The sequence below is a fragment of the Alternaria metachromatica genome (genome assembly GCF_023757995.1).
Source record: "Alternaria metachromatica strain BMP 0045 chromosome Unknown scaffold_11, whole genome shotgun sequence".
Lineage (NCBI taxonomy): Eukaryota > Fungi > Ascomycota > Dothideomycetes > Pleosporales > Pleosporaceae > Alternaria > Alternaria metachromatica.
This window is the reverse complement of record NW_026055502.1, coordinates 154,725-182,033: the sequence shown is the minus strand read 5'-3', so window position 1 is coordinate 182,033 and position 27,309 is coordinate 154,725. Positions and strand designations below refer to the sequence as shown.

The following is a 27,309-nucleotide window of genomic DNA, read 5'->3' as shown; positions in this document are numbered from 1 at the left end:
GCCCACTCCTCCATCAAACTCATTCTCAGAGCCCATAGTCCAACGGTAAGACACCCACATCTCAAACCGCGCAGGGCTGCCATCGCATCGTCTCAGCGTGCGAACGAACAAGGCTGAGAAACCGTCCGAGCTTCCGCCAATTGATGTCGAATCCTCTTACAGTTCTCGAATCCAAATTCCGCCTCCGCCAAAGATGACCGATAGCACACAGCCTTGCCGAGATTGTGGGGGATCCGCGTTCAAGTCGCGGTGGGCTCATTACTTTTTGCTAGATCTTTGTGTTGAGCGCTGTGGGTTTACCGTCTTTTTTGCTGCCATAGAGTGATAGATAAGAGCGGTGGCGTGGCGGGCGGGTGAGTTCGTCGACGGGAGTGTCTTACTTAGCGTTCAATCTTACCAAGACCATCAAAGAGTGGATAGCAATGAGATTCATTGTATCCAACAACAGTACCTAAAAATAACATGCAAAGTCGCGAGCGTATCCAATCCGCTCAAACGATCAACGTGGTGTATCTAACAGCATGTCTATCCCGAACTCCACTTATGAACGCCGGTCGTCTAATGCATATGCCAGTGCGCGTAAGCAAGCTCAACGCGTGTAATCAATGAATCACCAACTCCCAGGTCCAAAGGTCTCGCCTTTGCGTACTTCCTTGTACGGGCAGGCTTGCCAGTCACAACCCTAGCGATAGTGTTAGCTTTTGTATCCAATGAAGCCCAGGTTGTATGTGGTTGACTTACCTGTTTGTAAACTTCCGTACCCCACCACTTGAAGTTGCTCATCCAACCGGGGTACACAATGCCAAAGAAGATGACCACAACACCAAACGCAAGGCCAGAGTCCAAAGCCGCGCTAAGCATCATGTTGTATTTCTTCCACCAGGCATTTCTTCGATTGCGGATCTCGTAGTTGAAGATGTAACACACAATCGCCCAAACCGAGAAGTTGAGTCCGGTGGCTGGTGGAATCCAGCTCAAGCTACCAAACACCACGGCGAGGTTGACTTTACTGAGAATGGACTTGCGGCTGCCGCGGGCGAGGTACCAGAGTATGACGGGCGCGATGGCGCCAATGGGGAAGGCCCAGATCAAGTGTTGGTAGAGTGCGCCGGGACCGAAGAACTTTCCTGGACCGACGACACCCCAGAGGATACTTCCGTTGAAGTGAACGCGGGCGATGGGGCAGTTGAAGCCGTTGATGGCCGAGGGTGTGCAGATACCGGGGATGTTGTTTAGCATCCAGTTTAGCACGCCGATCTGTGTTAGGCTGGAGATGATGGTGACGGAGAGTTGGAGCTTGAAGAGGATTCTAGGTGGGATCTTCATGTAATGGCCGAGCTTGAGATCGGAAGCAAACTTTAGGCCCTGGGTTGCTGAGATGTAGCCAAAGGTTGTGAAGACCATGTTTGCGACGGGTCGACCGGGGAACACAACGCCGCATATCAGTTGGCAGATGAGATAGATGCTACTTTGCTGGTTCGTGATGGCCATGACGATGCCGATGGGGACGAAGAGGACTGCACCGATGCCAAGTGCTAGCAAGAGGCCGTACCAGGGTAGATGGACGGGGTAGTACTCGACGACGAACATGCCAACTGCGGCCATACTGATGCCAGTCAAAAGGTACCAAGTTATCGGCACGTCCTCGTATTTGCGCATGAGTCGATTGTGCACATCTTCTGCAGATAGCAAGTCTTCCACGTCTGGATCTGAAGTCGTACTGGGCCTGTGTCGCAACATTGCAGGGGAAGTTGGTTGGCTGTTGTTGTCGGTACCATTCACAAGTGGCTGGTAGTCAGCTCCTGATTCCTTCCGGATCTCAGCCCAAGAGCGACGCCATTGCCTCCAGATATCCTTCCCGTACCAAAGGCCAGTGTGCGAAAGCAGAGCTGTAAGACCGGCGAACTGTAGGGCGTAGCTCAATACGTATGTAATCGGGAGGTAGACGCGGCTGTATTGCTTGTACGCTTCTTCGTCAAAGAGGAAGTTCTCGGTCAAGATCTTGCTGACGTCGTACGGCTTGCCGCGATTATCCCATACAGCGGATGATAGGATGGGCATGTAGGAAGAGTAGAGGACGTTCTTGTAGTCTACAAGCTGTCAGCATAAGTAGTCAAACCTCCTGAACTACTTACACATGATAGGCGCTGCGATCCACATCACGCCTACAAGGCCTCCAAGAATGTTCATAGCAGCCCAGAATGGCGTAATCAACGGGGAGCCAATGTATGCGATTTGCGCCCAATCGAAAGTCACTGGGAACAATCCAAGACCAGATGAGATTCCGAACTGCACAGATTAGCTTTGTCTCAATCCAAAATGACTATAAACATACCAGGTTGGCAACAACAACGCTCTTTGGCGCGAACCAGGTGATGACATTGAAATAACTCAATGCTGGGAATAGGAGACCAGGTAGGAAGTAGAACGCAACGGATCCTAGGAATATGCGCGAGAAGAACTTGCGTGGAGCGATGGTCCAGCCATCGGCAGGCTTGTTCTCATCTTTATGTAACGCGGTGAACATGGCGGTAGATACGAGTGTGCTCGGCCAGATCATGCCGCTGGGTCGGACCAGGTAACGTCTGGTGATACCGGCGAGGGAGTAGCCAAGTATTTGTGTGGAGAGGATAAGCAATACTTGGTACATGATGCCAAGGTCTTGCTTGTAGAACTTTACTTGCTCAACGATGACCTTGGGTTGTCAGCATACCATACATGGCTGCATAGATGATACTTACATCTGTCGCAAAGGCAAAGCCGAAGGATACATTACTGCTGACATATACGCAACAGTGTTCCTTCTCATTCCAACGGCCTTGGCCTAGCCAGAGCCGTAACCGGCGTTTCCAAGTGGCTTTTGCCTGTGGAGGATGCGATGTTGTTTGCGAGCAACCATCGACAAAGGTTTCTTCAGGATCGTCGTGTCGTTTGAAGAGTTGGTCCCAGAGTAGACCGAGGGGGTGGACGAGTAGTAGTGCAATAATAGGAGTAAGGCTGACGCTAGGGTATCGTAGGGAAAAGAACAAGTTGGTTGAAGAACCGGCAATGGAAAACAGAATCGATAGGAACCACATGCGCGGGGTATCAATGGATAGGGAGAGGTCGTCGGTAGCAGCGACGGATGCCCTCACTTGAGCGTAGGGCGAATTATCGGACGGGCTACCCTTCATATCGTGTAAATCGTCGTCCTCGGAGGATTCATTATCGTCTAGCGTACTGCTCGATGAGGTTGAGTTGTCAAACAGTGGCGCGCCAGCGGTAGAAGGATCAAGACCGCTTGCGTTGAACCTAGCTTCAAAGTCCTGGCCACTAGAGGCTACACCGAGCGTCGTGCTGCTACGACTGGCGTCACCCGTCCTGCGACGTGACTTGGTAGCGCCTGAAAGGATTGGCTCACTCCGTGTCGAATCATTTTGGCGGTGATCCGAAAGTAGTGAGGGTTCACTATGCGAAAGTCTGCTCTTCCCTTTTTTCTTTCTTGAGTTTTTAATCACATTATTTTCATCAGACTCCTCTGGACTGGAGGAAAGAATAGGTAGGCCGCCATATGAACCTGAGGTTGGGGTCAGCACGTGTAGCGAATGAGGTTCTGTGCGCCGTGTGCATCGTTGCTCCTGTGCACCCGTCCAAGGCCGAGGGGCGATTGACGGCCATGGCGCTTGACAACGAAGAATAGTTTGCGTACCTGTTCCCTGCGCCGGGCTCGATCTCACCAAGAGAGGTACTCTTGACATTGCTGTCTTGACGGATCGTGTAGGAGTCTCGGGGCGGCCAGCTGGCGAATCAAGATCGTCATCAGAAGGGGTTTCGGACGTGGCTATGTTCCTTGCGTTCTTTGCTTTGTCAGGCAGAGGCTGCAACTCGTAGCTGCCTGGCGAGACGGGAGGACGGTCGTGTCGCGTGTTTCCAGAAGGATGGGCAGGCGAGAGAGCAAGCGACGAAGATGACCCGCACCCGTCCTCGTTAGCCATATGTATGGGTGGGTGCCCGGGTGTGGCCAGGGGCGCGTGTACAAGTGCTCCGTTTGTCGCGCCAAAGCGGCCTCGCGCGACGTCGGAATCAGATGATCAGATAAAACCACCGGCAGCCATGTGTTGGGCCTCACGCTTTTCGATGATCTGATTAGATGGAAGCGCGGGAAGCGGTCCAGAATTAGGTCAATGATGGAATACTGCTTGAGTCATCCAATGGCGAGTGCAGTGTCTTCACGGTAAGCGGTTAGATCCGGGCGACGATGTGGAGTTCCCAGGAAAAAAGCTCGCACGCTCCCGCGCGCGCGAGCCGCCTGCATACCATCACACGCCTGCATGCTTCAAAATCCCGGCACCCTTACACACCAAGACTGATTGACATCTGCACGTCCGAGCGAACAGAGCCGCAGCGTTTGCATTCGGAGTTTTACATATTTCTACGGGTTCCCAACGCTCAGCGTGACGTCACTTCGTTCACGTCAACGTGACCGGGTATCCCCACGTGGTTTTCGGCTTTGCGACCAGCGGTGAGGCCCTCAACCATCGCAATAGCGCCCTCGGTGTCGTCCTTGTTGTAGAGGAACAACCCCTGTAGCGCTGCAGTACTCACCGAGTCGATGAGGCCCAACTCCCTCACTTTAGCCATAAATCTCTGCTTCGCTTGCCCGCCTGCATCGAACTCTGCATAGAATCGGTCCCAAAGCTGCTCGATTTGGAACTCTGTTGCTTCACCGAGTCTTACCGTCATGTCCACGCGCCCAGGTCGGATGAGCGCTTCGTCTAGTCTTTCGACGTGGTTTGTAGTCAGGAAGATGATCCGCTCCTCAGCGCTGGCAACACCGTCGAGAGCGTTGAGCAGCCCGGAGAAGGTGACCGAGGCGCTAGCGAATCCGTCTGCACCAGGCGTCTTACGGTTCATGAATGCAACATCAACATCTTCCAGCAGCACTACAGTCCGTCGCGGGACTTTGGTCAGCAGATGATTCAACCTATCGTCTGTGAGACCACGCTCGCTGACATTCAAGATGGCAATGTTGAAGTCAAGATGACCTGCAACAGCCTGGATGAAGGAACTCTTCCCTGTGCCCGGCGGCCCATACAACAAGTAGCCTCGCCTGTATGGTATGCCGCGATCTAGGTACCACTTGCGTGACGCGATGAAGGCCTCCATATCCTCTACAATGCGCTCCTTGACGCCGCGCTCAAGGACCACCGAATCGAGGGGCCGCTTCCGCTTTGCGTCGCCAAAGGGCTGCCACATGGTGCCCATGGAGTTGTATATGACAGTCTTGCCCTCCTGCGACTGCTGGTATATCTGGTGCGCCTCGGCGAATATGTCTTCGAAGACGTCGCGATGCGAGTAGAGGGTCGTGAGGTTGATCGTCTCGAAGGGTACGCCATCCTTGACGTTCAGGCTGTTGCGCTCTCGCTGCCGGTCGACGAGGATGAAGGCATTCTTGTAGCGCAAGAAGTGCTTGCCCGGCCCCGGTACGAAGGAGAAGTGGGCGGCGTGCGAGGGCCCATCTTGCGGCGTGTACGTCTGCACCTGGAGGTGGTGCATGCGCGGGTCGATGCGATTGAGGACCTTGGAGAGGACGCCGTTGCGCACGAGTGGCCTGGTGCCGGCTTGCTGTGCGCGGTGGTAGTTGGTCATCCATTGGAGGACCCAGGGATAGGCGTCGTCATGGCGAGTTATCTCGAGATCGACGAGCATGCGGCGGCGCACAAACGCGGCGCCGTGTTGGAGTCCCTTCTGGCCCGTCCGCGCCGCAACCCCAAGCGCTGCGAGACCGAAGCCCTATGGCATCAGTGAGCACACGTCCAGCAAGCACGCAGTGGCCCCGGGGTGAATCATACGGCGGTGAAGAAGGGATTGTCGGTGATTTGCGACCAGGGCGAGCTGAGACCCGGGCTGCTATTGCCGGCAGCGATCTGCTTGGCCAGCTGGTGTTGAGGCGTGTTCGGTTCCATGAGCGGCGGAGAGGCGCGCCTGTCCAGAAATTTGATACGCCATGGACGCTAGCGGGGGATCGATGCCGCTACGCCGCGCCCATTCGTGCCTATCACCATGTCGCACGCAACCGATGGGTGTCGCACAGCGCTTGTTTGCAACGTGGAAGGTTGGTGGACGTATTTTCGTCACACCATCAGGAAGTTGTGCAAACGGAGCAGAAAAAGAAACATAGACGTTGATAATGCTGTATACACAGATGCACAGGGCTGCATAAGCAATCCGGGGTCGCGTCGCGGAAGGCCTTCCATGGCGCCTTCCCAGCCCTGTGGAGTTGTGGAGCGCTAGGGCGAGCTTGGACCTGCTGCCCGTCACTGATAACTACCATAGCCTGCCCAATTCACTGATCAACACCCCGAAAGCACGTTGCGAAGCCATCTTCGGCCCCGAGCACCGCGCTCTTCTTCACCTATGCCATGGCCACCGTAACCATAGGCAAATCCTATTTCGACGCTCTTCTACGCAAGTGAGTGCTCACAATCTTGCACTGTGTTATGCGCCGGGCTGTTTGCTGATTAGAGTTTTAGGGCTGAATTTGTCGGTGCCCCCCAGGCAGTAGCTATGCGTCTGGCTTCGGTAGAGCTGACTCTTATCAACAGCATACTTCCAACCAGCCTGTCAGCTACGGCACTGATCTCTCTGACAATGTCACCATCAGCAAGGCAGAACATGAGCACATGGTACGTTGTATTAAACCCAACATCACTCCAAACGTTTGGACCTTCCTCACCACCCAGCCAGCTGGCTCTGGTTTCTGTTTTAGTTGCAAACATGCTAACAATACATTTTCCTACAGACCCAAGCAGTGCGAGAGTACCGTACGTACAGTCCTGCTCCAGCGCAATACTATTTGTTTCTGACTATGTCTAGACCTTCTCAAGAGCGCTCTGTTCCGTGGCGGCCTGACGAACGAAACCTTGGATACACTGCTACAGGGCGAGAATGGGGCTTCGAACGAAGAACCTTCGAGTTACGATTATGAATCGCAACACACGCATGCAAGATCGCAGGCTACTCCTGTAGTAGCGCCTACGTCAGCTCGCTACCCAAAAGACTCCGACTATACCTCTGCCAGCCACGGACTCCACCCTAGACCTTCGGCATCGTTCCGTCGAGTCGTCAGCTATGAGGACTCCGAGTCTTTCACCGGCGATCCAGACAGCCCACCCGGCGAATATGACGATATAAACCGTGGACCAGCCCAGCGTATACCGCTCCACGATCAGCGCACTGTGCTAATCACCAACCTTTCTGAGCGTACGACACATAAGGATCTGGCCGGCATTGTTCGTGGCGGCAGACTTCTGGACATATTCCTCCGCAATGACCGATCTGCAACGGTATCCTTCATCGAAGGAGCTGCCGACTTCCTTGCCTATGCTAAGCGTAATGACATATATCTGCACATGAAGAGGGTAAGATATGCACCTACCCCAAGGCATGAAAGAAGCTGACCATCCCAGCTTGAATTCCGTTGGAGCGACCGACAATTCCACGTACCACCGCACGTGTCCAACAAGATCGCCGGCGGCGCTACGCGAAACCTTGTTGTCCGAGGCGTTGCAGGCAAGGTCACTACAGATCAGATCCGTGACCATCTCGATCACATCCACAACCTCATCGTGGTAGACGTCTACTTCAAGAATAGCGATGCGTACATCTCGACCAACTCTATTCACAATGCTCTGTTCGCCAGGACCTGCATGATGTCGCGTACTGTATACAAGGGCATGCGCATCGAGTACTACCCGGATGAATGCGCTGGGCCGCTACCTCAGCCCAAAAAGGCCCACACTCCCGTCACTCGCATGCCTATGAAGCCTGCACCTGTGGTCAACCAATATGCTCTTCTAGATACCGGCTCCGACGACGGGTCAGAATCCGAAGAGGAGTTGTACAGGACCAACGGTGTGCAAGTCGATGGTTACCATTGGGCTGACAGTGTAGTAGCATGAACATTGCCGATGGAGGTTCATCACCTGTCAGAGCTCGGCCTATTCCCTGGGGTCGACGAGGGGTTACAGTAACTTGATCCGGTCTTTCTGTTCTGTCAAGTTTCTTCGCGTTGCGGCACGTTTCACAGCAAGCTAAGGAATATCCCACCTATCCGGCTACATTCTTTATGCGAAGACAGGGAAGCCAGGAGTGCAGGCATGGCGACCAGAATAATAGTATGGGTATGTTTACGAGAAGAAGGTCGTGTCGTACAGCCCTCGACAGGTGTTGGTTGGAGTGTGCTTCTTTTCCTATATAGATACCCCTCGGCTACTCTGGAATATGATTATTTTACCTACAATACGTTGATCCCTTCACGCTTAAAGGAGATGTCCATGATCAGCGTTTATGCTGGGATGGTAGGCATGCTCACCCCCTGGGCAGAAAGCTTGTCGCTTTTAGCGAGCACTAGTCTTGCATCGATGCGCATGCGTCAGCTATGTCATACGCCTTTGATTAGCCTCACTTTGTAGATCACAACTTCACCACAGATATCGTCCTGACTTAGGCGATCTATACCAACAGCCTTTGTCGAATCAAGATGGCGCCGACGATCAAAGTTGCTGTTATCCAACTTTACCCAGAGGTATCTCATTTACCCCACATCATCTTGATTACCCATCATGGTTGACCACATCTACAAACATCAGAGTCATTTGCTAACACTAGCTAGCCCCTACAACCAGAACATAATTTCAACAAAGCTGTTTCATTCATCCGCTCCGCAGCAGCTCAGGGCGCCGAGCTCGCCGTCCTACCCGAATACCACTTGACAAGCTGGAAGCCAAACGATCCCGAGTTCCTAAATTGCATCGAACAATGCTCCGACTACCTAGAGAAATACTGCTCCTTAGCCAAAGAATGTAACATCTGTAAGTATCACTCCAACCCCCATCATCCCTCCATACATCCCCCAAACCCATAACTAAGCTCCCCCTCACTGCAGCCATCGTCCCGGGCACGATCGTAGAATCCCACAAAGAGAACTCTGCAACGGAAGACAAACTGCTCAACGTGTGCTACTACATCTCGCCCTCAGGTTCCATCGTAGGAAAATACATCAAAAAGAACCTCTGGGGCCCCGAACGCAACCACCTCACCGGCTCCCGCCACGACCCCCATGAAGTCTTCGACACGCCCATCGGAAAAGTCGGTTTGCTAATATGCTGGGACCTCGCCTTCCCAGAAGCGTTCCGCGAGTTGATTGCCAAAGGCGCTCAGATTATTATTATACCGACGTTCTGGACGCTGAATGATTGTAATAAGGAGGGTCTGGCGAGGAATCCAGCGGCTGAAGCATTGTTTCTGGATAGTATGCTGACGGCACGGGCGTTTGAGAATACGTGTGCGGTTGTTTTTGCGAATGCGGGGGGTCCACCGGGTATGGGGTATGCGGGGTTGAGTCAGGTTGCTGTGCCTTTTGTGGGGGCTTTGGGGAAATTGGGTGGTGCGGGCGAGGGCATGTGTGTTGTGGATTTGGATATGCAGGTCTTGGAGGATGCGGAGAGTAATTATCAGGTCAGGGCTGATATTGCGAGGGGGGATTGGCATTATGTTTATAGGCACTCGGGCGAGGGGAAGCTTTAAGAAAGTAGAGGGTTGGCGCGACACCTGTACATCATCACTGGCATCAAGTAGAATGTCTACGGGTTGTATGCTCGGGAAAGCACTAGTCTCGATCTAGACAGTTCATGCTGGTTTCGTCTAAGATCGTGAAATCAAATGAATGAAGTGTATTCGATTAAGATATTCAATTTCATGTCGACCAATGTCAAGCCCCTCCAGATGCGCCCAAATGTCGCAAAGTCGCAAAGTCGCAAAGACATGGTATCTGACAAAAGTTCGAGGAAGCAACCGGTGAACTCCTACCCGCAGCGCGAACGGGTGCCTAGTAGCGCGCAGCGCCAGCCCCTCTCCCAAACTATTGAACGCCGATCATTATGGCCAGAAGCACGATTAACCACTATGGCACCATCTTCCTGCGCCTAACGCAGACACCTCGACTCAATCGCGTGCTGGGCGTCGACTGGTATCTCCGGGTCGCATGTCGGCATCCGTCTCTCATCTCAACTCTGGCCACTACCACTGGCTTCGCTGTCGGACCTCTCGTCTTTGCGGACGTAGCCTATTTCCCTCGTCGAGACGCCGTGTTCGTCCGTACTCCAAGTCTCCCCAACGACGATGACCCTCGTTTTTCCTTTTTCCAGGAACTTTTCTTCGTCTCTTGCTAGTTTGGCTGCATTCTCCGGGGCGTAGATTCTTCGGTAGAATTCTTGGAAGCGGGCTTCGCTGTCAAACGTCATTTCTGCAATGCAGTCACAGTCCAGCTCGTTCATCTCGCCCCTTAGCATCAGCGGCGGTCGGTCGGGATTTGCCGGTCCTCCGAACCCCTTCCGCGATATCCGCGCGAGATAGCGACGTTTGAAATCGATCGGCCAGCAGGAGGCGAGCAGCGAATGGGCGAGGGGGATGTGCGTGTGCTCATAGTGATCTCTGAACTCATCCGAGGTAAGGTCGTGGTTGCGCGTGATGAAGAGGACGATGGTGTACGTCATATTGGAGGGTGGGAAGCGAGTCAGAGGGCAGGAAGGGTCTTGACTGCGACGAAATTGGTAGCGTGGGTGGTAAAGACAGTAGTAGGGTTTTGACAGCGGCGTGGCTTCCAGAGGGTCTAGGGACAGAGGAACGGCAGGCTTTTGTAGTTTATCAGCCACACTCGATGCGAAGACATCATACTGGCACCGAGCGCGCCTAAAGCCTCCGTTATTGATGCACACAGCTACTCGTGCCCTAGGGCGAAACTACGGACCCGGCACCGGCAGACGACATGGGCTCGCCATACTTTCTCAACGCCGTCACGACACCCAGCGCTGAGGATATGGCCGGTGAGTCGAATCAGGACGTGTCAAAACAGCAGGATGGCCGTGAGGATTGAGTGGAGTGGACCTCTGCGCACTGCCCCTCACAGCGCTGATCCCGGTCGCGCCTGCCTGTGCCCTCTGCTTGGGCGCGCTATCGATAGCAGACTGCCGCTAGCAAACGCACAGAACGCCAAATTTCGTGACAAAGCGGGGAGCAGCACCACGACACGACATTCACCCCCCGTACAAGCACCCGTGCCGTCGCCCGAACGAACACCCAACATGAGTCTGCGCGAGCGTGTCCCGCCGCAGTACCAGAATGGCGACGCTGCCAGGCGTGCGCCGGACGACGACTCGGACGTCGAGGAGGAGGCCATGGCGAACGACTACCGCGAGCAGGTCCAATACGACGGCATGGAGGACCTCGACCGCATGCCCTCGATGAACAGCAACCAGGACATCCACGCGCAACTGCAGGCTGCGGCCACCCCCCTGGAATTCCAGGCCACGCTAGAGACCAAGTTTGCGAGTTACGACAGCTACTGCAACCTCTTTCACTACATCCTGAACTCCGAGGGCCCCGTTGACCTGGAAGTGCCAAACGTAAGGAATCCGGAAAAAAAAGGGGAATATAGCAGGGCTAACTGCGCATAGTACTATTGGGCGTGGGATGTCATCGACGAGTTCATCTACCAGTTCAACAGCTTCTGCAGCTACCGCCAACGAGTCGCCCAGAAGAACGAGAACGAGGAGGAGATTGCGCTCCTGCGCGAGAACCCAAACACATGGGGCTGCTACAGCGTCCTCAACGTTCTGTACTCGCTCATCCAGCGGTCACAGATCAGCGAGCAGCTGGCGGCGATGAAGCGGGGCGAGGACGCGAGTCTGTACGCTGGAGAGTACGGCAACAGGCCGCTATACAAGATGCTGGGATACTTCTCCATCATCGGTCTGCTCCGGGTGCACTGCCTGCTCGGAGACTTCAGCCTCGCGCTCAAGACGCTCGACGACATTGAGCTCAACAAGAAGGCCATGTTCGCCCGTGTCATGGCCGCCCACTTCACCACATACTACTACGTCGGATTCTCCTACATGATGATGCGACGATACTCGGATGCCATCCGCATGTTCAGCCACATCCTCGTCTACGTCTCGCGGACAAAGAACTTCCAGAAGAACGCGCAGTACGATTCGATTACCAAGAAGAACGACCAGATGTACGCACTTGTCGCCATCTGCGTAGCCTTCCAGCCCACGAGGCTCGACGACACCATCCACACTGCTCTGAGGGAGAAGTACGGCGAGCAGTTCAACAGGCTGCAGCGCGGCGGCCCTGAGTCCCTTCCCCTCTTTGAGGAGCTCTTCCGCACTGCCTGCCCCAAGTTCATCAGCCCCACACCTCCCGACTTCGACAACCCAGAGGTCAACATTGACCCTGTTGAGCACCACCTCCGCATCTTCATGGACGAGGTCAAGAACAACATGATGTCGCCCACCGTCAAGAGCTACCTCAAGCTCTACACAACCATGGACCTCAAGAAGCTCGCTGGATTCTTGGAGGTTGAGCCAGAGAAGCTCAGGTGCTGGTTGCTCGTCAACAAGCAGAGGAGCAGGCAAATAAGGTGGGCCGAGGGTGGTCTGTTGGATGGTGATATCATCCAGGCCAGCGACCTCGACTATGCTATGGAGGGTGTAAGTACAACACATCTGGAACGAGAGACATCTGCTAACGATTATCAGGACCTCATCCACGTTTCAGAGGCAAAGGTCGGCAGGAGGCTCGTAGACTGGTACCTCCGCAACTTGGCCAGGACGTACTAGAGGATCACGAGTGTTTTCTGAGAGCGACTATTCACATTCGGGGCCCATACAATAAAGCATTGCGCTTGGAGTTGGAGGATTTCATGGGTATCCAAAAGCGTGTTTGCAAAATCTAAAGATACGCTTAGGCATGGGGAAGGCGAAGATAGGGTCCAGGTCGCGATCTTCCACGACTGGACACCGCCCGCCGCGCGCGACGAGTGGGCTGGAAGATGGACAGGATGAGCGAACGAGCAATGAGTTGAAGAATACCAAACAAACTTGCAGATTTCAAACACATATCAATAAGTGGACGCGACGTGGTGTGAATGTTTGTAACTTCAGCTTGACATCGTCACATCATGTGGGGAAACAAGGGTTCAGCCTTCGTAGCAGACTGGTAGATGCTAGCGCATTGAGTGGACGTGGCTGCTCTGCCGTAATCTTCGCTTCTGTCCGACCAACACCATCCAAACGATCATTGACGAGCAATTCCGGTTAAAGCGCATCGTTCGGAGCAAGCACGTCCGGAATGATCATGCGATGGAGTGAATGTCCCTGCCCCTCTCGGTCGCTCGTGCGCTCCGCTGATGCACTTTCCTCCCGTCCACATACTCGGAACCACCACAACAACGCCCAGTAATTGAGATCAGTCTCCCCTTCACAATTAGCCGCCAGCTGCTTCTTCGATAAACATTCCAAGACAGCGCGTCTCCTACGGGTCATCAACGCCTTCACGTCCACCACACCCAGCGCGACTCGCACCCAGACAAGCACGATGGCCCCCGATCTGAACAAGGTGCCGACCAACACAGGCAACACTTCGAGCACGCAGCCAGCTTCAGGCTCCTTGTCACGTCAGACATCGTCACGTCAGGCATCTACACCAGGCTCTAGGCGAGCGTCGCAGATGGGCCCCCCGCCGCTGCCTCTCGCATCGCCTGGCGGTACCCTACCACCGCCCCAGTCAGCATCACATCATGTACATGGCTTTCCGCCTCTCAGCCCCAGCGCGAGCGGCTACGTCCAGGCGAGCGTCGACTCAGCAGGCGTTCCGATGAGACACCCACGTCCGATGACACAAGCAGAGCTGCACCTCGAGCTCGAGAAGGAGCAGGAAGCCGTCGTCAACCGTCTGACGCGAGAACTCTCGGCTCTGCGCGCACACTCTGCGTCTGTAGCCTCCAATACGTCCATGTCCAGCGCCGCCGACTCCTCTGTCGCACACGCTGAAGCTCACACCGGACCTATGCATCCCACATCCTCACGCCGCCACCGCAGCTCCTCGAGCGTCTCCCGCAGCGGCCTACCACCAGGCCACGTTCCACACCGTTACTCGATCTCCTCGCAGCCTGCGACGGGCGATCCTGCCCAGCGCGACCACCGCAGCTCGAGCGTCGTCAGCACCCCACGCTACGAAGAGGTGGCACAACACAAGGCGGAGCTGGAGGAGGTCAAAAAGGAAAACGAGGCCTTGAAACAGCGCATCCGTGATCTCGAGCGCATGATCAGGGGCGGCAATGACGCCGCTGACGGTCAGAGGGGTCGGAGGGGTGCACCGCAGTCGCAGAGCAGCGGGGTTGGCAATGCTTCTGATACTGTGCAAGCACCTGCTAATGAGACGGCAGGGGTCCCCTAATAAAGCTGTGAATAGGGTGAAGGAGATGTGTTTGTAGGGTATCAGTGAGAAGGATTGTTCATAGTGTAGGCCAGGCTCACGTTGCATGTGCGACGGAATGGAACAGGGTTGTTTCCGCCATATCTTTACTTGTCGACATGGAGTTTGAGCGATCAGGCATGGTATGCAATGCCAATCGGCATCCATACGGGCGGATATTTTATTCTAATTCTACCATTCTCATCAATCAATCAATCAATCAATCAATCAATCAAGCTAAACAAAAGTCTACTTCCGATGCGATCGCAAAGATAACAACCCCGAATCTCTTTTACTCCGCCCATTACCATTCTTATCACAAACTTTGCTTCTTTCCCCCCCAACACGGCATGACGGGATACCCGTAGATCTGTCTAGGGCTAACCGACTAACGCCGCTGATCCTCACGATATGCACCTAACGGAACAGCATCCCAGCGTCGATCTCGTGGTCCCCTTCTTACGGCAGATCAGCGACGCGGGATGTCTGCATGTGAAGAGGAGGAGGCGTGACATACGTAAGTGCAGGACACATCTGTGGCGTGATGCAAGAGAGGTTGGATGGATGTGTTTAATGCCTCGTTTTTGGAGGGTCGTGACGTGATGCGATGTGGTGCAAGGGACGAGGCGCCACGGCACGGGCGTGGGCATGGGGGCGTGAAAGCGTAAGCAGATAAGCAAGTAAGAGTAAGGCGCCTGCGATACGTCATTTTGTTTGAAGGTGGAACAGAACAGCTTTCAACCTTTAATGGGGGCGGGACTGCATCGGTCGGGGTATTTCGGGGTCGGGATATATACTGAGAGTGTGGAGCATCCATCAACTTTCGACTGCGTTTCGAGGTTGATTTATTGAGTTTACGGATTCTGAGAGATTGCATATATCATTGCGCAAGGCTGCTGTTACTTACTACTAAGGTACGATTCGTATTCTATCCAATATCCAGACCGATCATGTTTGTTAAGAAATCAGGAACAGAGCACCTACTTTCCGAGCCGTCGTACAACATGAATTGGCTGTTCAACCTACGCGATCGATTGAGTAGTTTTGGGGAGAAGAAGAGAAGGAGGAGTAGCCAACACGTCGATTCCGGAAGCGATGGTATGTACATGGATAATATATCCCGGCCGATGTAACTATCTAGACTTGGAGAATGATGTATCGACATGCTAACAAGAAACCTAGCTTTCCCATCGAAACAAATAGACACACCTACAACAACAACAACAACAACAACGACGGAGCATAATCCCTCGTCCCACCGTCGTACATCCGCCTCCCCACCTCCACCCCCATCCTCCAACCCCTCCACCATATCCTCCGCACCACAACGGCCACCCCTCCCACATATACCCACCGACATCATCACCGCGACGGAGAAAGGCATGATAGGCGCCCCCTTCTGCAGCATACCGAGTGACTCGTCCGCGACGTCGAGCCAGGGTCATGAGTCTGAGGCGAGGGATGTGGTCGGAGAAGGGACGTTGCTGACGAGAGCGGAGGAGGCGTGTGGTGGGGAGGGGAGGAAGAGTAGTTGGGTGGGCGGGGAGAGGGAGGGTGGGAGGTGTGTTATGTTTAAGGGGGTTGATGTCTAGGTGTTTTGTTGGGTGGAGTTGTGGGAGGAAGGCGTTGGTGTTGAGGCGTATACATGGGAACTGGATCTTTGAGGGGGATGGCTGTACGATAACGTGAGGTCTTGATTGATAGACATCTTCCCTGTCTCAGTTTTATGAATGGAAAGGATAACTCCTCTTCCTGTCTTTCCTTCTCGTAGCTACCCCAATTCATGAACATCTTGAAGCGCGCAAACGTAACAACAAATGCCATCACAGTCCCCCTAAACCTCTCCTCAAACCCTTCTACTACCGGTCATCTTCCTATTCTCACTATGCCGCTTCGCCTTCAACGCATCCCGTCTCCTCTTCTTCCACGCGCGATTCAAATCACCCCGGTTCTCCCAGAACCACTTCTTGAATTCACTCTCCGGCTTCTCCTCTTTACCACCAGCAGCCGCTGCATTCTCTTCCTCGTCCTCTTCGTCTTCTTCCGCAACCTCAGCTAGCTTGGCTTTGGCATTTGCGCGCGTGTTCTGAGATAGGCGTTGCTCGGCGAGGGAGTCAACGTCGCCCATGTCCTCGTCGTCGTCGGCTTCTTGGCTGTTCTTGCGCCAGTCGAAGGAGAAGCGGCGGCCGAGGCCGGCGGTGTCGGGGGTTGGTGCCGCGCTGCGGAGGCCGCGCCATTCAATGTCTCGTTGAGTGAAGGGGGTAGTGGGGGCCTCGTCGATGGGCTGGCCGCGCTCGCCGTCGACTTCCATCGTGTCTTCGTTGTTGTCGAAGAAGCTGAAGGATGTGTCGATTGGAGTGAGCTTCTTGGTGGGAGTTGAGGTTGTGCCATCTGCGGGCTTTGCGCGTTTGAACAGCGCTTCGAGGGGGTGGACCTCTTTCTCGGACGATGTAGTTGGTTGGACCTCGGGCGTTTTCCGACTTTCGATAGGTCGAGCGGGAGAAGATGCAGATGATTCGGCTTCTGATTCTGACTCTGACTCGGAGTCGGAAGAGTCCTCATCTTCAGAAGAAGACGAAACTACTGATGAATCGTCGTCCTCGGACTCAGAATCAGATGGCGGAGGAGTAGCTTTCTTCTTGTTCTTCTTATCCTTCGTAGTCGCAGGCGTGGAGGATTTGCCTGTTCCGTCGATCCAGGCTCTTTGAGCCTCTGAGGGCGCGTCTACCAGCTCCAGAGCTCGCCTGGCCTTGGCCTTGCCAGTCTCAGGCTCAACAACGACACCGTCCTCGTCAACCCAGCCCTGACCATTGACGTAGTCGACTGCAGGCTTCGTTGACAGGGCGACCTGTGGCTGCTTCAGGAAGCTGGGAGTCTTGATGTTCTTCTCGAACTCGTGAACCACCACCTCATTTATCTTCGACTTGTTCTTTTCCTTCTTCTCCTTCTTCACCTTCTTCTCGTCCTTGTGCGCAACTTCGGTCGCAGCCACGGGTGTCAGCTTCGCCTTGAAGAGCAGCTCAGCATCCTTGGTGTACTTGGAAGGCTTCCGCTCCTTCTTCTCGTCCTTGTCACGCTTGTCCTTTTTGTCTTTCTTATCCTTCTTGTCCTTCCTGTCCTTCTTCGACGGCTCAGTCCAACCGCGCTTGACTTTCCTGTCGTCTGGCAGCTCTACACCTTCCAGCACGCCCTGCTCCCTCTTCTTCTTCTCTTTCTTCTCCTTCTTTTCTTTTTTCTCCTTCTTCGCGCGCTTCGAGGGGCGTTCAGTGTCCGCCACCTCCTTCGCCGCGTCAGCCTCTGCCAGAGCTTTGCGCTTCTCAGGTTTCGCCATCTCTATCCGCACTTTTGCGCCTCTCAGGATTGTGCCGTTGAGCTTCTTCTTGATCTTTTGAGCTTCGGGTTCGGGTAGCTCTACGTAGCCGAAACCTTTCTCGGGGAAGGTCGCGACGGTATGGTACGAGATATTCTGCGCAGAGGGGAGGACAGACGGCGCGACGTAGACCTTGAGCAGATCGGGGCGGAAAGGCGTAATGTGCAGGCGGACGACCTTGCTTTCGGGTTGCGCTTCGGAAGAGTTAGGCGCTTGTGCTGCTGGCATTGGGTCGCAGGTTCGCGCGCGTGCGACAGGTGGAGATGACTGTGCGCAAAGACTCCAGGGCGTCTAGAGCAAATAATACGGGCTACAAGCTTGAGCGACGCCTGTAAGCGTCGTGTAGAGGTGTCGGGGCCGGAGGGGAAAGGAAAATGCTTAGCGCGACAAGAGACCCAGCTGTCTGGTCATAGCGTGTATGCGGGCGGAGGTTTGGAGCTCCACTCTGACCATTATGATGTTCATCGCGCGATAGACGTCTAGAACCACATCAGCTTGACATCTTGTTGGCACTGCACTTGATCCGTCGCTTGTACAGACTCAACACAATATCTATCCTTGTCACCACCACGATGCGGAAACCGCCCTACCTGCTCTTCCTTCTCCTTACCTTTCTATCCTCCCTCTCCGTGTCCCTTGCAGCCTGTACGTCACCCTTTACCTCGTACCAGGCACTTACTAACATCTCATAGCGCGTACGTCATTCTGCAAATGCACCTGCAAAGGCAATAGCACTATCATAGCCCTCGACGCGCCCAGCACGAAGAAGCCCGCCGCCCTCGAGTTGAAACCCCGCGCCTCCAAGAAGACATGTAACGATTGCACCCGCCAATTCTGCCTAGGTTATGGCGTCTGCGCAGGAGAGAAAGAGGAGAACGTGCTTACAACATGCTTCCAGAGAGATTCTGCCAAAGACCAGGCAGTTGTGTTTGTCTTCATTGGAGCGACGGTGGGGCTCTTGGGGTGGGCGGCGTTGCGGCCTTATGTCGAGGGATGGAGAGAGGTACGTGTAGATGAGCGAGGCCAACTTGATCGGGAACTGACTGGAAACAGCGTGCACGGGAGCGTCGGAGCTATATACCAGTGGCTGGTCAAGGGAACTAGCGAGTTGCAGGACTGGAAATCGTTTGAAAATGCGTTGAATGTACAATATGGACACGAAGCGAAGATACCCAAGATGATCGTTGACTCCTTCATAACTGCTGAAGAACTCCATCATGCATACATCTAATGTGACAGCAATGTACAGGCTGAGGTCGTATATAGTACACTGAAGCGTCTGGCTTCACTCTCCGCTGTCCTTCCTCTACTCTTTCTTCGATCCACCCTTCATGAATCCAAACCATCCCTTGCCCGTCTCCTCCACCTTGTGCACTGCCTTCTCTGCTGTATTGTCGAGCGGGCCTCCGACTACTGGTGTCGATGATGTGAAAGTGGATGTTGTGTCGTTCGCCCTGGCCTCTTGTACCGCAGCAGCGATACCTAGGTTTGAGTTGCCTTGGGATTCTTGCCGCTTAATCTCCTCCACCGCCAGCTTTCTCTGCTCTGCGATTGCTTGGTCCTCCTTCCAGTCGCCGTGCAGCCACCACAGCAGCTTGGAGGGCGCCTTTCGCTCTGCCTTCTTCCTCTCCATTGCTTCTTGCTCCTCGGCGATACCCGTGACAAGAGCGGCTTGTGCGGGTGAGGCTGTTCCTGCTGCGACAGCATTGCGGGCGGCTTCGAGGATCCTGGCTTGGACTCGTTCCTCTTCGGCGAAGTAGATTGCTCGTTTCCGTCGGTTGTAGACGATCATGTCGCCTATTGAGAAGACTGCGAGGACACCGACGCAACCTGTTCAGGCAGTTAGTATCGTTCCTACCCAATGACCAGTGCAGCCATTGGCTACTTGGTGCCCACATACCCGTTGCAAATATCAAGCCGTAGACGGTAAATCTATGCGCTGCATCCGCCGCCATTCTGCCGTACAAGTACATGTAATCCCACCTCGTCACCTGCGCCATCTTTGCCCTGTTCGCTGCCTCTCGTAACCGCTTGACCTTCTGTTGTGGCGTTTCGTTTTTCGGTGCGGGATCCGCGAATTGCAGCGTCGTTGCCCGCCCGCCAGGTCTTGTGTGCGCCCATACTCCGGTGGCTGTAAATCGCGTCGACTCTTTCGGTGATTTCGACATAGTGGGCGGTAATGGGAAGAGCGCTCGGGCGGTAAGTGTCGTGGGAGGAAGATGTCGTGAGGATGGCGGAGCGGGAGAACGAATGATTCGATGATTTCCAAAAGTCGAGATGGACTAGGGTTCGATGCGGAGATTTCCGCCCATCTGCCCGCTAACGTACATCGTCAACCATACCTAGGTACCGCTGAACTACTTATCAGATCTTCTTCGAGTGTGGATCGGGAGCTCGCTGATACGTTGATTCGAGAGGGCAGCAGAATTCAGTATGAGCAGTGCAGGCCAAAGATTGCTTCTTTCCTTGCAATGTCCTTGATCTGAGCGCAAACATACGCCATGATCCAACGTGCCCACCTTCAATTCACACCACTCTTCCGACATCTTAGCATTGGAGAGTCTCCGTAACACCATCAAATAGTGCAGTCGCGCTGTTATCGCAGACATGGCGGAAAACGTCAATCAGAACCTGGATCTGGCACAAATTTTGGCTACACTTGCGAACCTGCCCAAACCGGAAGCTCAGCCAGCTCAAGATCAACAACAGCCATACGAGCCCTATCAAAGTCACCAGGGGTACCCGGAGCCCCAACAGACATATCCAAATCAGCAAAGTGCTCCGTATCAACAATCAGCTGACCCTCGTCTGGCTGGTCGCGCACCTCCTCAACATCGACAGCCACCTCCCAAACCACAAGACAGAGTTTCTTCTCCGTTCATCGATCCTTCTACCATCACGGAATGGAAACAAGGTCTCCGCTGTGTGAGCAAGATAGCTTCCCAGAACCCAGACTTTGCTCCTGCAGTTCGCAAAGTATGGCATACTATCATGTGACCTTATGCGCAATGCTTACAAATTACTCAGTTGATGAAAGATCAAGAGTCAAATGTCAAGTCTTGGGAGGCTGGACGCAAGAATCTGATTGATGAACATAGGTTCAAGCGGGAGAACGAACGGACTCATCGAGCTGCGCTGTGCGTTACAAGATCTCTCTTATGATACATCACTAACGTTCACAGGTCGTTACCAGGTCTCTTGGAAAACACACCCGCGCTTCGTGTATGTCTAAACACACTTATCCTAACGGACGAGTACTGACGCTGCACAGACACCAGAGCGTGAGAAAGAAGAACTAGACCAATATGACGCCAAGGTATATCGAGCTTCTAAAGCTATGGTCGACTTACAAACATCCTCACTCAAAGTTTTGGGTGTTCCCTTTTTTGGTGTAAAGCCACATCTTGTACTTGGCTCCAGCTACGACCCGACAGAAGTGGGAGACTCACAGCCGACGCCGGCGGGTGGGAAGATTTCAAAAGAGCAGCTTCTCGAATTACAGCGGAAGATGCTGAACCACTTGATGGAGCTGTATGGAGACTGAGGAGGTCTCTTTACATCACGGAAACGCTTCATTGCCACATTACTATCAGTATTCTGCCAGTACTGATGGTGGGTGGTTGCCGGGCTTCGGACTTAGCTTTCTGATCCTAGACCAAAACGTTCTGTGCCCTCACGGTGTCCGTTCATTCACCACCCCAAACAGGCTCTAGCTGTGAACTTCCCTATAAAGCGACATCCGCACGGAAATGACGTCACTTGCGCGATATTACCAGCAACAGTGGAGAGCAGAGCAAACGCGCGAGTGCAAACGCACACCAATCTCCCATTCACTCGTCCCAGTAATTGCCCTCGACGCTATTGGCTGCTGAAAGGCCAATGCCGCTAGTGCCGTTGACCGCAATCGCTCTCATAACAACAAAACATTTACCTCTTTTACAATCATCAGCTTCCACTCACCTCACCACGCTCGTTGAAGTATTTGATCCATTCCACATTCTTTTCGCTGCTCACACTCGCTACTTCCCTCTACCCACTTCAACCCCAGTCGCTCCTTCCGATACAAACGTTCACCCTCGAAGATGAACACTGTACGCGCACTCACCATGGTCGCAGTTGCTGGTAAATAGTCTCCAACCAGCGCACTCACCCACTATATCATTCTTACTAACATATATACAGCAGGCGCTGCCGCGGAGTCTGCCCAGTGGAGTCCCGCTATCAACCACGTTCTCGCTCATGCTGTAGCTGCACGTGACGACCACTGCGCCGAGCTCCCAAAGCTCTGCACAGACGCGGTACTGCTACGTGGCTATGAGACCACCCTCACCTATCTGTGTCCCGAGAAGACCGAAGGTCCGTCTACCGTCACCGTCACTACCACCAGGACAACCACTGTGACGGCAGACCAAAGCCTGACCTCTAGCGTTGCTCCTGCTCCCGCTCCTACCTCGGACGTCGGAGCTGCTCCTTCAGTGCAGCCTCTCCCCCACAAACCCGTCTCAGCCACTTCGGACGTTGGAGGTCCTCCCGCAGAGGAGCCTACCACGACCGTGATCATTCAGTCAACAGTCCAAGTTACCATCACTAGATCAGTCACCAAGGTCGCTCCCAGCTCTACGTCGTCATCTCTTCCTCCTCCGTCCATCACTTGGTCTTTCACTGCGATCCTCCCTACCGATGTCAAATCCTCCCATGTCTCGGGCGGATCGCCGTCGGCGTCTCGCACTGAGGTACCATCGATAGTGTCGTCCGTCGGTCCGCCATCATCTAGCAAGAGCAGATCGGTTGGATTGTTCCCTAGCCATACTGTTAGTAGCTCGTCTTCGGTGGGTTCCACGTCTTGGTCAGCTTCCGCGTCTTCGGCGGCTTCCTCGTCTGCGTTGGATTCCACATCTTCGGCTGCTTCGACGTCTTCGATGGCGCGTTTACCGTCAGGTGGTCATCATGCTCCACCTTTCGCGAACGGTACCGCTATCAGCTACACCCCCGGCATCTTCCCCACGCTGAACGCAAGGGACGAAGAGTCCACAAGGACTGTTACCTCCACGGTCACCCGCCATGCGTCTGACCATGCCTCGGGCACTACTCATGCCTCTGATACCACAACATCTGCGGCCACTGAGACTAAGAAGGGTCAGGCTGGAGATAATAGGGCCTCGTTCATCGCCTTGTTCCTCGGCGTTCTGGCTGCTACCTGGCTTATCTAGGGAGACGTAGCTACTCCTCTTGGATAGCGGCATGGTACTGTAAGGAATGGAAGTTCTGGATGAAATGTGCCACAATGTTACGATAGGATGTGTGAGACGTTTTTCACGAATGACACGATATGTACATGGTCATGACGACATGTCAACATAGGAAGAAACTGAACCCTATGGAGCCTGCATTACCAAAAAGTCTTTCTATTTCACTTGCTTTATCTGAGTGCGGTCTGCAGACGTGTTCAGAATTTACTTACACGCAGTGGCGATGTGACGGCCCTCTGAAGCATACCTAGGTATTGAGATATCACGGGGAAATGAATACTTGATTATATGAATACTTCTTGATTTACAAATGATATGAAACAGTATGGGCTCGGCGATGACTGCAGCGACTTCAAACAGCGAGCTCTCCAGCAGCTTGCACAAGAAAGTGATCAAGCCGTGAAGTAATCTGCTCCAACGTGGGAGCATCTTCTCCAACTACCTGCTGTGCACCGACAGAAATAGCCCACGAGCGATTGCGTGCCCCCGATTCCATATCATCGAGCTCTTCTAAAGCCACAATAAAATCTGCTCTTTTCAGTTCGAAGGCTTCGCCGTCAAATGCCCCCGAGCCCCATCCACAATCGAGATAGATGGTTTGCCACGCTCTTACTCGATTAATATACCGTCGCAACCAGTCAGCACCATCTGGGCCGTGTTGCTGCCTCAAATGCTGGATCGCGGCAGTTGTGTCAGTAGGAAGACGAATGCCTCCCGGAAAAAGATTCTGCATGATAATGGGATCCTCCAAGATCTTGCGCGCGGGTGGATGGGAAGGATCGTCATCCTCTGAGGGGTCATAGTACGGAACCCATTCCAGGCTTTGGAACTTTGCTATTATCTCATCAAGCACGGTCTCAGCTGGCCGTCTTGGTGCTTTCTCCCATTCGTTGCGGTCAGGTCCAACTGAAGACCACTCAATTATCGTTTCTGCATTCGGTGAACGTTCAATCCATGTGCTTGCAAGTAATTGACATACGGTCCTGTGTATCATAGATTAAGTCAGTACCGTAGTGCCCGCTATAGGTATCACCGCTTGTAATCCTCAGCGTATGAGGCGGTAGCAGCTTGGTATCCTCGTCATGATACCTTTCACCCCACCGCAAATCCTCGACGAAATCTGTGTCACCGGAGTCGGCGAAGTATGTCACGGCTTTTGAGCGGGGTGTCATTTCAACGCCGAACCACTGCCACCCTTCGACGATTTCGCTGCGCATTGCAGGAATTGATCTGATCAGGTCGATAATCTCAGAATCCAGGCCAATCTTCTCGAAGATTGAAGTTGCGACGGTTTCGGAAGAGTGAGGTGGGCGAATTACATCAGATGGGGATATGTAACGCATCGCGACGAAGAGATCGAGGAGCTTCGTCAGGCGGGAGATGAAGCCCGCGTGCTTCTCAGCGATGGCCTCCATTGTCGCAAGTGTTGTGGGAATGATGACGAGCTGGTGGAAGTGATGGATGGTTCTAAGGGCCAGGGGTCGTGCGCGTACCTAGGTAGCTTCGCGATCCAATCACCAGACGCGCGACCGCGACGAACAACCTCCGGCTAGCCTTCACCACCACTCAGAAGAGCGGCATCGCCAACGAACCTCTCCCAAGACGGCTACACCCACGGTCGACTTCCGCTATTGCACGGCCCCAACAAGACTCTTCCAGCATATATCGGTGTGCGCGCACCAGAGTCATCTCGCCGACACGACGGCATTGATCGCCTTCGAGATTCAGACACCGCCTACGCTCACGTAACCCTGCGAAGGCTACATCGACTTCACGACCCTCTCAATCGCCAGCCACACCTGAACAAATTGCCAAGATGGTTGGAAAGAAATCGGGGAGAGCCCAATTGAGGGAAGAAGGTACGGCATCGGGACATCACAGCGCAAACATGGCAACTAACAAGCCTGCAGGTCTGGAGCGAACGGACAACAATATGGATCTTACGACATGGCCTCAGGTCGGCATGATCAACCAAAAGAACTACTACACCGAGTTCCTGAAGCGCGACGAACAGTTCCTCGCCGTACGATACCCCAAGGATGAAGAGAGGGCGCGCATAGTGCAGGAAGCCAGGGATAAGGATCGCGCACGCGCGTTGGGTGTACCGGCAACGGAAGGAGCGACACCACAGGTTGCGGACGAGACAATGGAAGATGCCGAGGTTTCTTTCGCATCAAGAACCGACATCTCCAAGCTCATCGTGATACATCCTGGCAGCCAGAACTTGAGGATAGGCCTTGGATCGGACGCACTCCCGAAAACTGTGCCTATGGTCATCGCGCGCAAATGGAAGGAGAGTGAGGACGAGGAGGATGAGGGAGAGCCTAGCCCCAAGCGGATGAAGGTCGAAGGTGCCGTGCCGGCGGATGCCCTGCCTGAGAAGTGGTTTGGAGAGGATGTGAGTATTCCCGTACTCGTTTCACGGGCGATGCTAACTTGCGACGAGTTTGCCGACCAGTACATGGCCATGTCATCCGAACTTAGGACGAGGATGCGATCCAACAAGCGACGAGTACTGCCCAATTCGAAAGACCTCGTTATCAATTTCAACCGAAAATCACCCCCAGACATCATCTCCGAACACAATGACATCAACCGCATCGAGTGGACAGAACTACCTGCAGACCCCAAGAAGGCACCGGACTTCTTCACTGGGCACGATGCGCTGCGGATACCCGAGAGATCCAACCCACGATACAAGCTGTTCTGGCCGATACGGAACGGCACGTTTAATGAGAAGGACTATCGCGACCGTAATCAGATCTACCATGATCTCTCCAAGATATTAGAAGAGGCTTTCCGGAATCAACTTGGTATCACCAGGTTAAAAGACCTTGTCAACTACAAGTGCGTCTTTATCATACCGGATCTCTACGAACGACAGTACGTCACAATGATATTGGACATCCTCATGCGGGACCTTGGCCTTGGAAAGGTCTGCCTGCAGCAAGAGTCGCTTTCGGCTACGTTCGGTGCTGGCTACGGTGTTGCCTGCGTAGTAGATATCGGTGCTCAGAAGACATCGATCTGTTGCGTTGACGAGGGCCTTTGTGCTGAGGAGTCCCGTGTCAACCTCAAGATGGGCGGAGCTGATGTGACGGAAACGTTCATCAAGATGATGCTCTACGGTCATTTTCCGTATGCCGACATGAACCTGAAGCGGAGATACGACTTCCTGCTTGCCGAGGAGCTGAAGCAGAAGTTCTGCTCTATGGATGAAGGCTCGGTCACGGTACAAACGTGGGACTTCCATCTTCGCGCTTCGGGCCAAGACACGCGGAAGTACACTTTCAAGACGTACGACGAAACTATGCTTTCTGTCATGGTGAGTCACACAACAATTATGTAAGATGGACTCTGCTAACGAATTCAGGGTTTCTTCAAGCCCTCAATCTTCGAGAATGCCCGGAAACTAGAGAACAGGAGAAAGGTCGTGCCTCGCTCAGTCGATCTCTACGACGGCTCACCCAACGACCCCATCTCGCAAGCACAAATCGCCATCATCGAAGCCGCAGCCGGTAAACCCGTGGTCCCCACCATCAACGGCGCCCCAGACGCCGTAAACAACACAGCACCGGCCTCAACCCCCCAACGCCCCCAGCCAAACCCCTTCAACCTCCTCGGCCGCCTCAACGACAACGAAGGCACACCCCGCTCCTCTGTAGCCGGCTCACCCGGCCCCGAAGGCAGCAACACGCCCAACCCCGACCGCGACACCCCCATGGGCGACACAGACGGCGCCCCCCTCCTCTTCCGCGACCCGATCCACGAAAAGACCAAGCTAGCCGAAGCCCGCGACGCCATCCTCCCCATCCACTCCCTCGACGCCGCGATCCTCGAATCCCTCTCCCAAGGCGCCCGCGGCGACGACCGCAAGCTTCGCGACTTCTTCGGCGGCATCATGCTCGTTGGTGGGGCTTCCAAAACACCCGGTCTACGCGAGTTCCTCGAGATGCGACTCCGTGAGTTGCGTCCCGGGTACGGTAAAGAGATTCTTGTGGGGCCGCCGCCAAGAGACTTTGATCCGCAGGTTGTGGCGTGGAAGGGGGGGAGTGTGTTTGGGCGGTTGAGTGGGCATGGGAATGATGGCTGGATTAGTCGGTATGAGTATGATATGTTGGGGGCGAGGCTGTTGAATAATAAGTGCATGTTTGCTTGGTAGGACGGAGTGAATAGGGATGCTGTTGATAGGTCTCGCAAGGAAGGTCGAGATGTTTGAACTGTTGGAGGGTGGGTGTAGATGGGTGGGTTATTGGGTATTGTTAGAGCAGCATGGGGTTGATGTGGGATGGTGAGAGTAGACATTCCGTTAAGGGCGCATCCTGTTGGGTTCAACGAGGGTGGTATTTCTTGTCGTATAACAATGTGTTATGAATACAGCTTCCTCAAAAG

General features: G+C 54.0%; 12 protein-coding genes across 12 annotated transcripts; 7 read left to right on the top strand and 5 right to left on the bottom strand.

Annotated features, from left to right (window-relative positions):
- Positions 1-610: 610 nt before the first annotated feature.
- On the bottom strand, positions 611-3,077 carry J4E83_005518 (uncharacterized protein; the record flags this gene model as incomplete). The annotated part of the gene is made up of 5 exons (XM_049332437.1): positions 611-682; positions 742-2,090; positions 2,136-2,289; positions 2,336-2,695; positions 2,742-3,077. 5 exons carry the CDS (start codon positions 3,075-3,077, stop codon positions 611-613), a joined length of 2,271 nt encoding a protein of 756 aa, XP_049188245.1.
- A 1,351-nt stretch (positions 3,078-4,428) lies between these two features.
- Positions 4,429-5,945, bottom strand: J4E83_005517 (uncharacterized protein; the record flags this gene model as incomplete). Its single annotated transcript, XM_049332436.1, has 2 exons — positions 4,429-5,772; positions 5,832-5,945. The coding sequence occupies 2 exons, from the start codon at positions 5,943-5,945 to the stop codon at positions 4,429-4,431; spliced, it is 1,458 nt and encodes a 485-aa protein (XP_049188244.1).
- Positions 5,946-6,401: 456 nt separating this feature from the next.
- Positions 6,402-7,940, top strand: J4E83_005516 (uncharacterized protein; the record flags this gene model as incomplete). Its single annotated transcript, XM_049332435.1, has 5 exons — positions 6,402-6,451; positions 6,545-6,665; positions 6,782-6,803; positions 6,856-7,400; positions 7,449-7,940. 5 exons carry the CDS (start codon positions 6,402-6,404, stop codon positions 7,938-7,940), a joined length of 1,230 nt encoding a protein of 409 aa, XP_049188243.1.
- A 581-nt stretch (positions 7,941-8,521) lies between these two features.
- J4E83_005515 (uncharacterized protein) lies at positions 8,522-9,567 on the top strand (the record flags this gene model as incomplete). Its single annotated transcript, XM_049332434.1, has 3 exons — positions 8,522-8,566; positions 8,654-8,852; positions 8,927-9,567. 3 exons carry the CDS (start codon positions 8,522-8,524, stop codon positions 9,565-9,567), a joined length of 885 nt encoding a protein of 294 aa, XP_049188242.1.
- Positions 9,568-10,046: 479 nt separating this feature from the next.
- J4E83_005514 (uncharacterized protein) lies at positions 10,047-10,535 on the bottom strand (the record flags this gene model as incomplete). Its single annotated transcript, XM_049332433.1, has 1 exon — positions 10,047-10,535. The coding sequence occupies one exon, from the start codon at positions 10,533-10,535 to the stop codon at positions 10,047-10,049; it is 489 nt and encodes a 162-aa protein (XP_049188241.1).
- A 588-nt stretch (positions 10,536-11,123) lies between these two features.
- J4E83_005513 (uncharacterized protein) lies at positions 11,124-12,662 on the top strand (the record flags this gene model as incomplete). The annotated part of the gene is made up of 3 exons (XM_049332432.1): positions 11,124-11,444; positions 11,496-12,533; positions 12,582-12,662. The coding sequence occupies 3 exons, from the start codon at positions 11,124-11,126 to the stop codon at positions 12,660-12,662; spliced, it is 1,440 nt and encodes a 479-aa protein (XP_049188240.1).
- A 757-nt stretch (positions 12,663-13,419) lies between these two features.
- Positions 13,420-14,280, top strand: J4E83_005512 (uncharacterized protein; the record flags this gene model as incomplete). The annotated part of the gene is made up of 1 exon (XM_049332431.1): positions 13,420-14,280. One exon carries the CDS (start codon positions 13,420-13,422, stop codon positions 14,278-14,280), a length of 861 nt encoding a protein of 286 aa, XP_049188239.1.
- Positions 14,281-16,144: 1,864 nt separating this feature from the next.
- On the bottom strand, positions 16,145-17,896 carry J4E83_005511 (uncharacterized protein; the record flags this gene model as incomplete). Its single annotated transcript, XM_049332430.1, has 1 exon — positions 16,145-17,896. One exon carries the CDS (start codon positions 17,894-17,896, stop codon positions 16,145-16,147), a length of 1,752 nt encoding a protein of 583 aa, XP_049188238.1.
- Positions 17,897-18,240: 344 nt separating this feature from the next.
- On the top strand, positions 18,241-18,772 carry J4E83_005510 (uncharacterized protein; the record flags this gene model as incomplete). The annotated part of the gene is made up of 3 exons (XM_049332429.1): positions 18,241-18,313; positions 18,361-18,671; positions 18,722-18,772. The coding sequence occupies 3 exons, from the start codon at positions 18,241-18,243 to the stop codon at positions 18,770-18,772; spliced, it is 435 nt and encodes a 144-aa protein (XP_049188237.1).
- Positions 18,773-18,974: 202 nt separating this feature from the next.
- On the bottom strand, positions 18,975-19,836 carry J4E83_005509 (uncharacterized protein; the record flags this gene model as incomplete). Its single annotated transcript, XM_049332428.1, has 2 exons — positions 18,975-19,498; positions 19,569-19,836. 2 exons carry the CDS (start codon positions 19,834-19,836, stop codon positions 18,975-18,977), a joined length of 792 nt encoding a protein of 263 aa, XP_049188236.1.
- Positions 19,837-20,275: 439 nt separating this feature from the next.
- On the top strand, positions 20,276-21,212 carry J4E83_005508 (uncharacterized protein; the record flags this gene model as incomplete). Its single annotated transcript, XM_049332427.1, has 4 exons — positions 20,276-20,644; positions 20,696-20,805; positions 20,851-20,890; positions 20,940-21,212. 4 exons carry the CDS (start codon positions 20,276-20,278, stop codon positions 21,210-21,212), a joined length of 792 nt encoding a protein of 263 aa, XP_049188235.1.
- Positions 21,213-24,733: 3,521 nt separating this feature from the next.
- J4E83_005507 (uncharacterized protein) lies at positions 24,734-27,079 on the top strand (the record flags this gene model as incomplete). The annotated part of the gene is made up of 4 exons (XM_049332426.1): positions 24,734-24,776; positions 24,828-25,315; positions 25,364-26,242; positions 26,291-27,079. 4 exons carry the CDS (start codon positions 24,734-24,736, stop codon positions 27,077-27,079), a joined length of 2,199 nt encoding a protein of 732 aa, XP_049188234.1.
- Between the last annotated feature and the right edge of the window lie 230 nt (positions 27,080-27,309).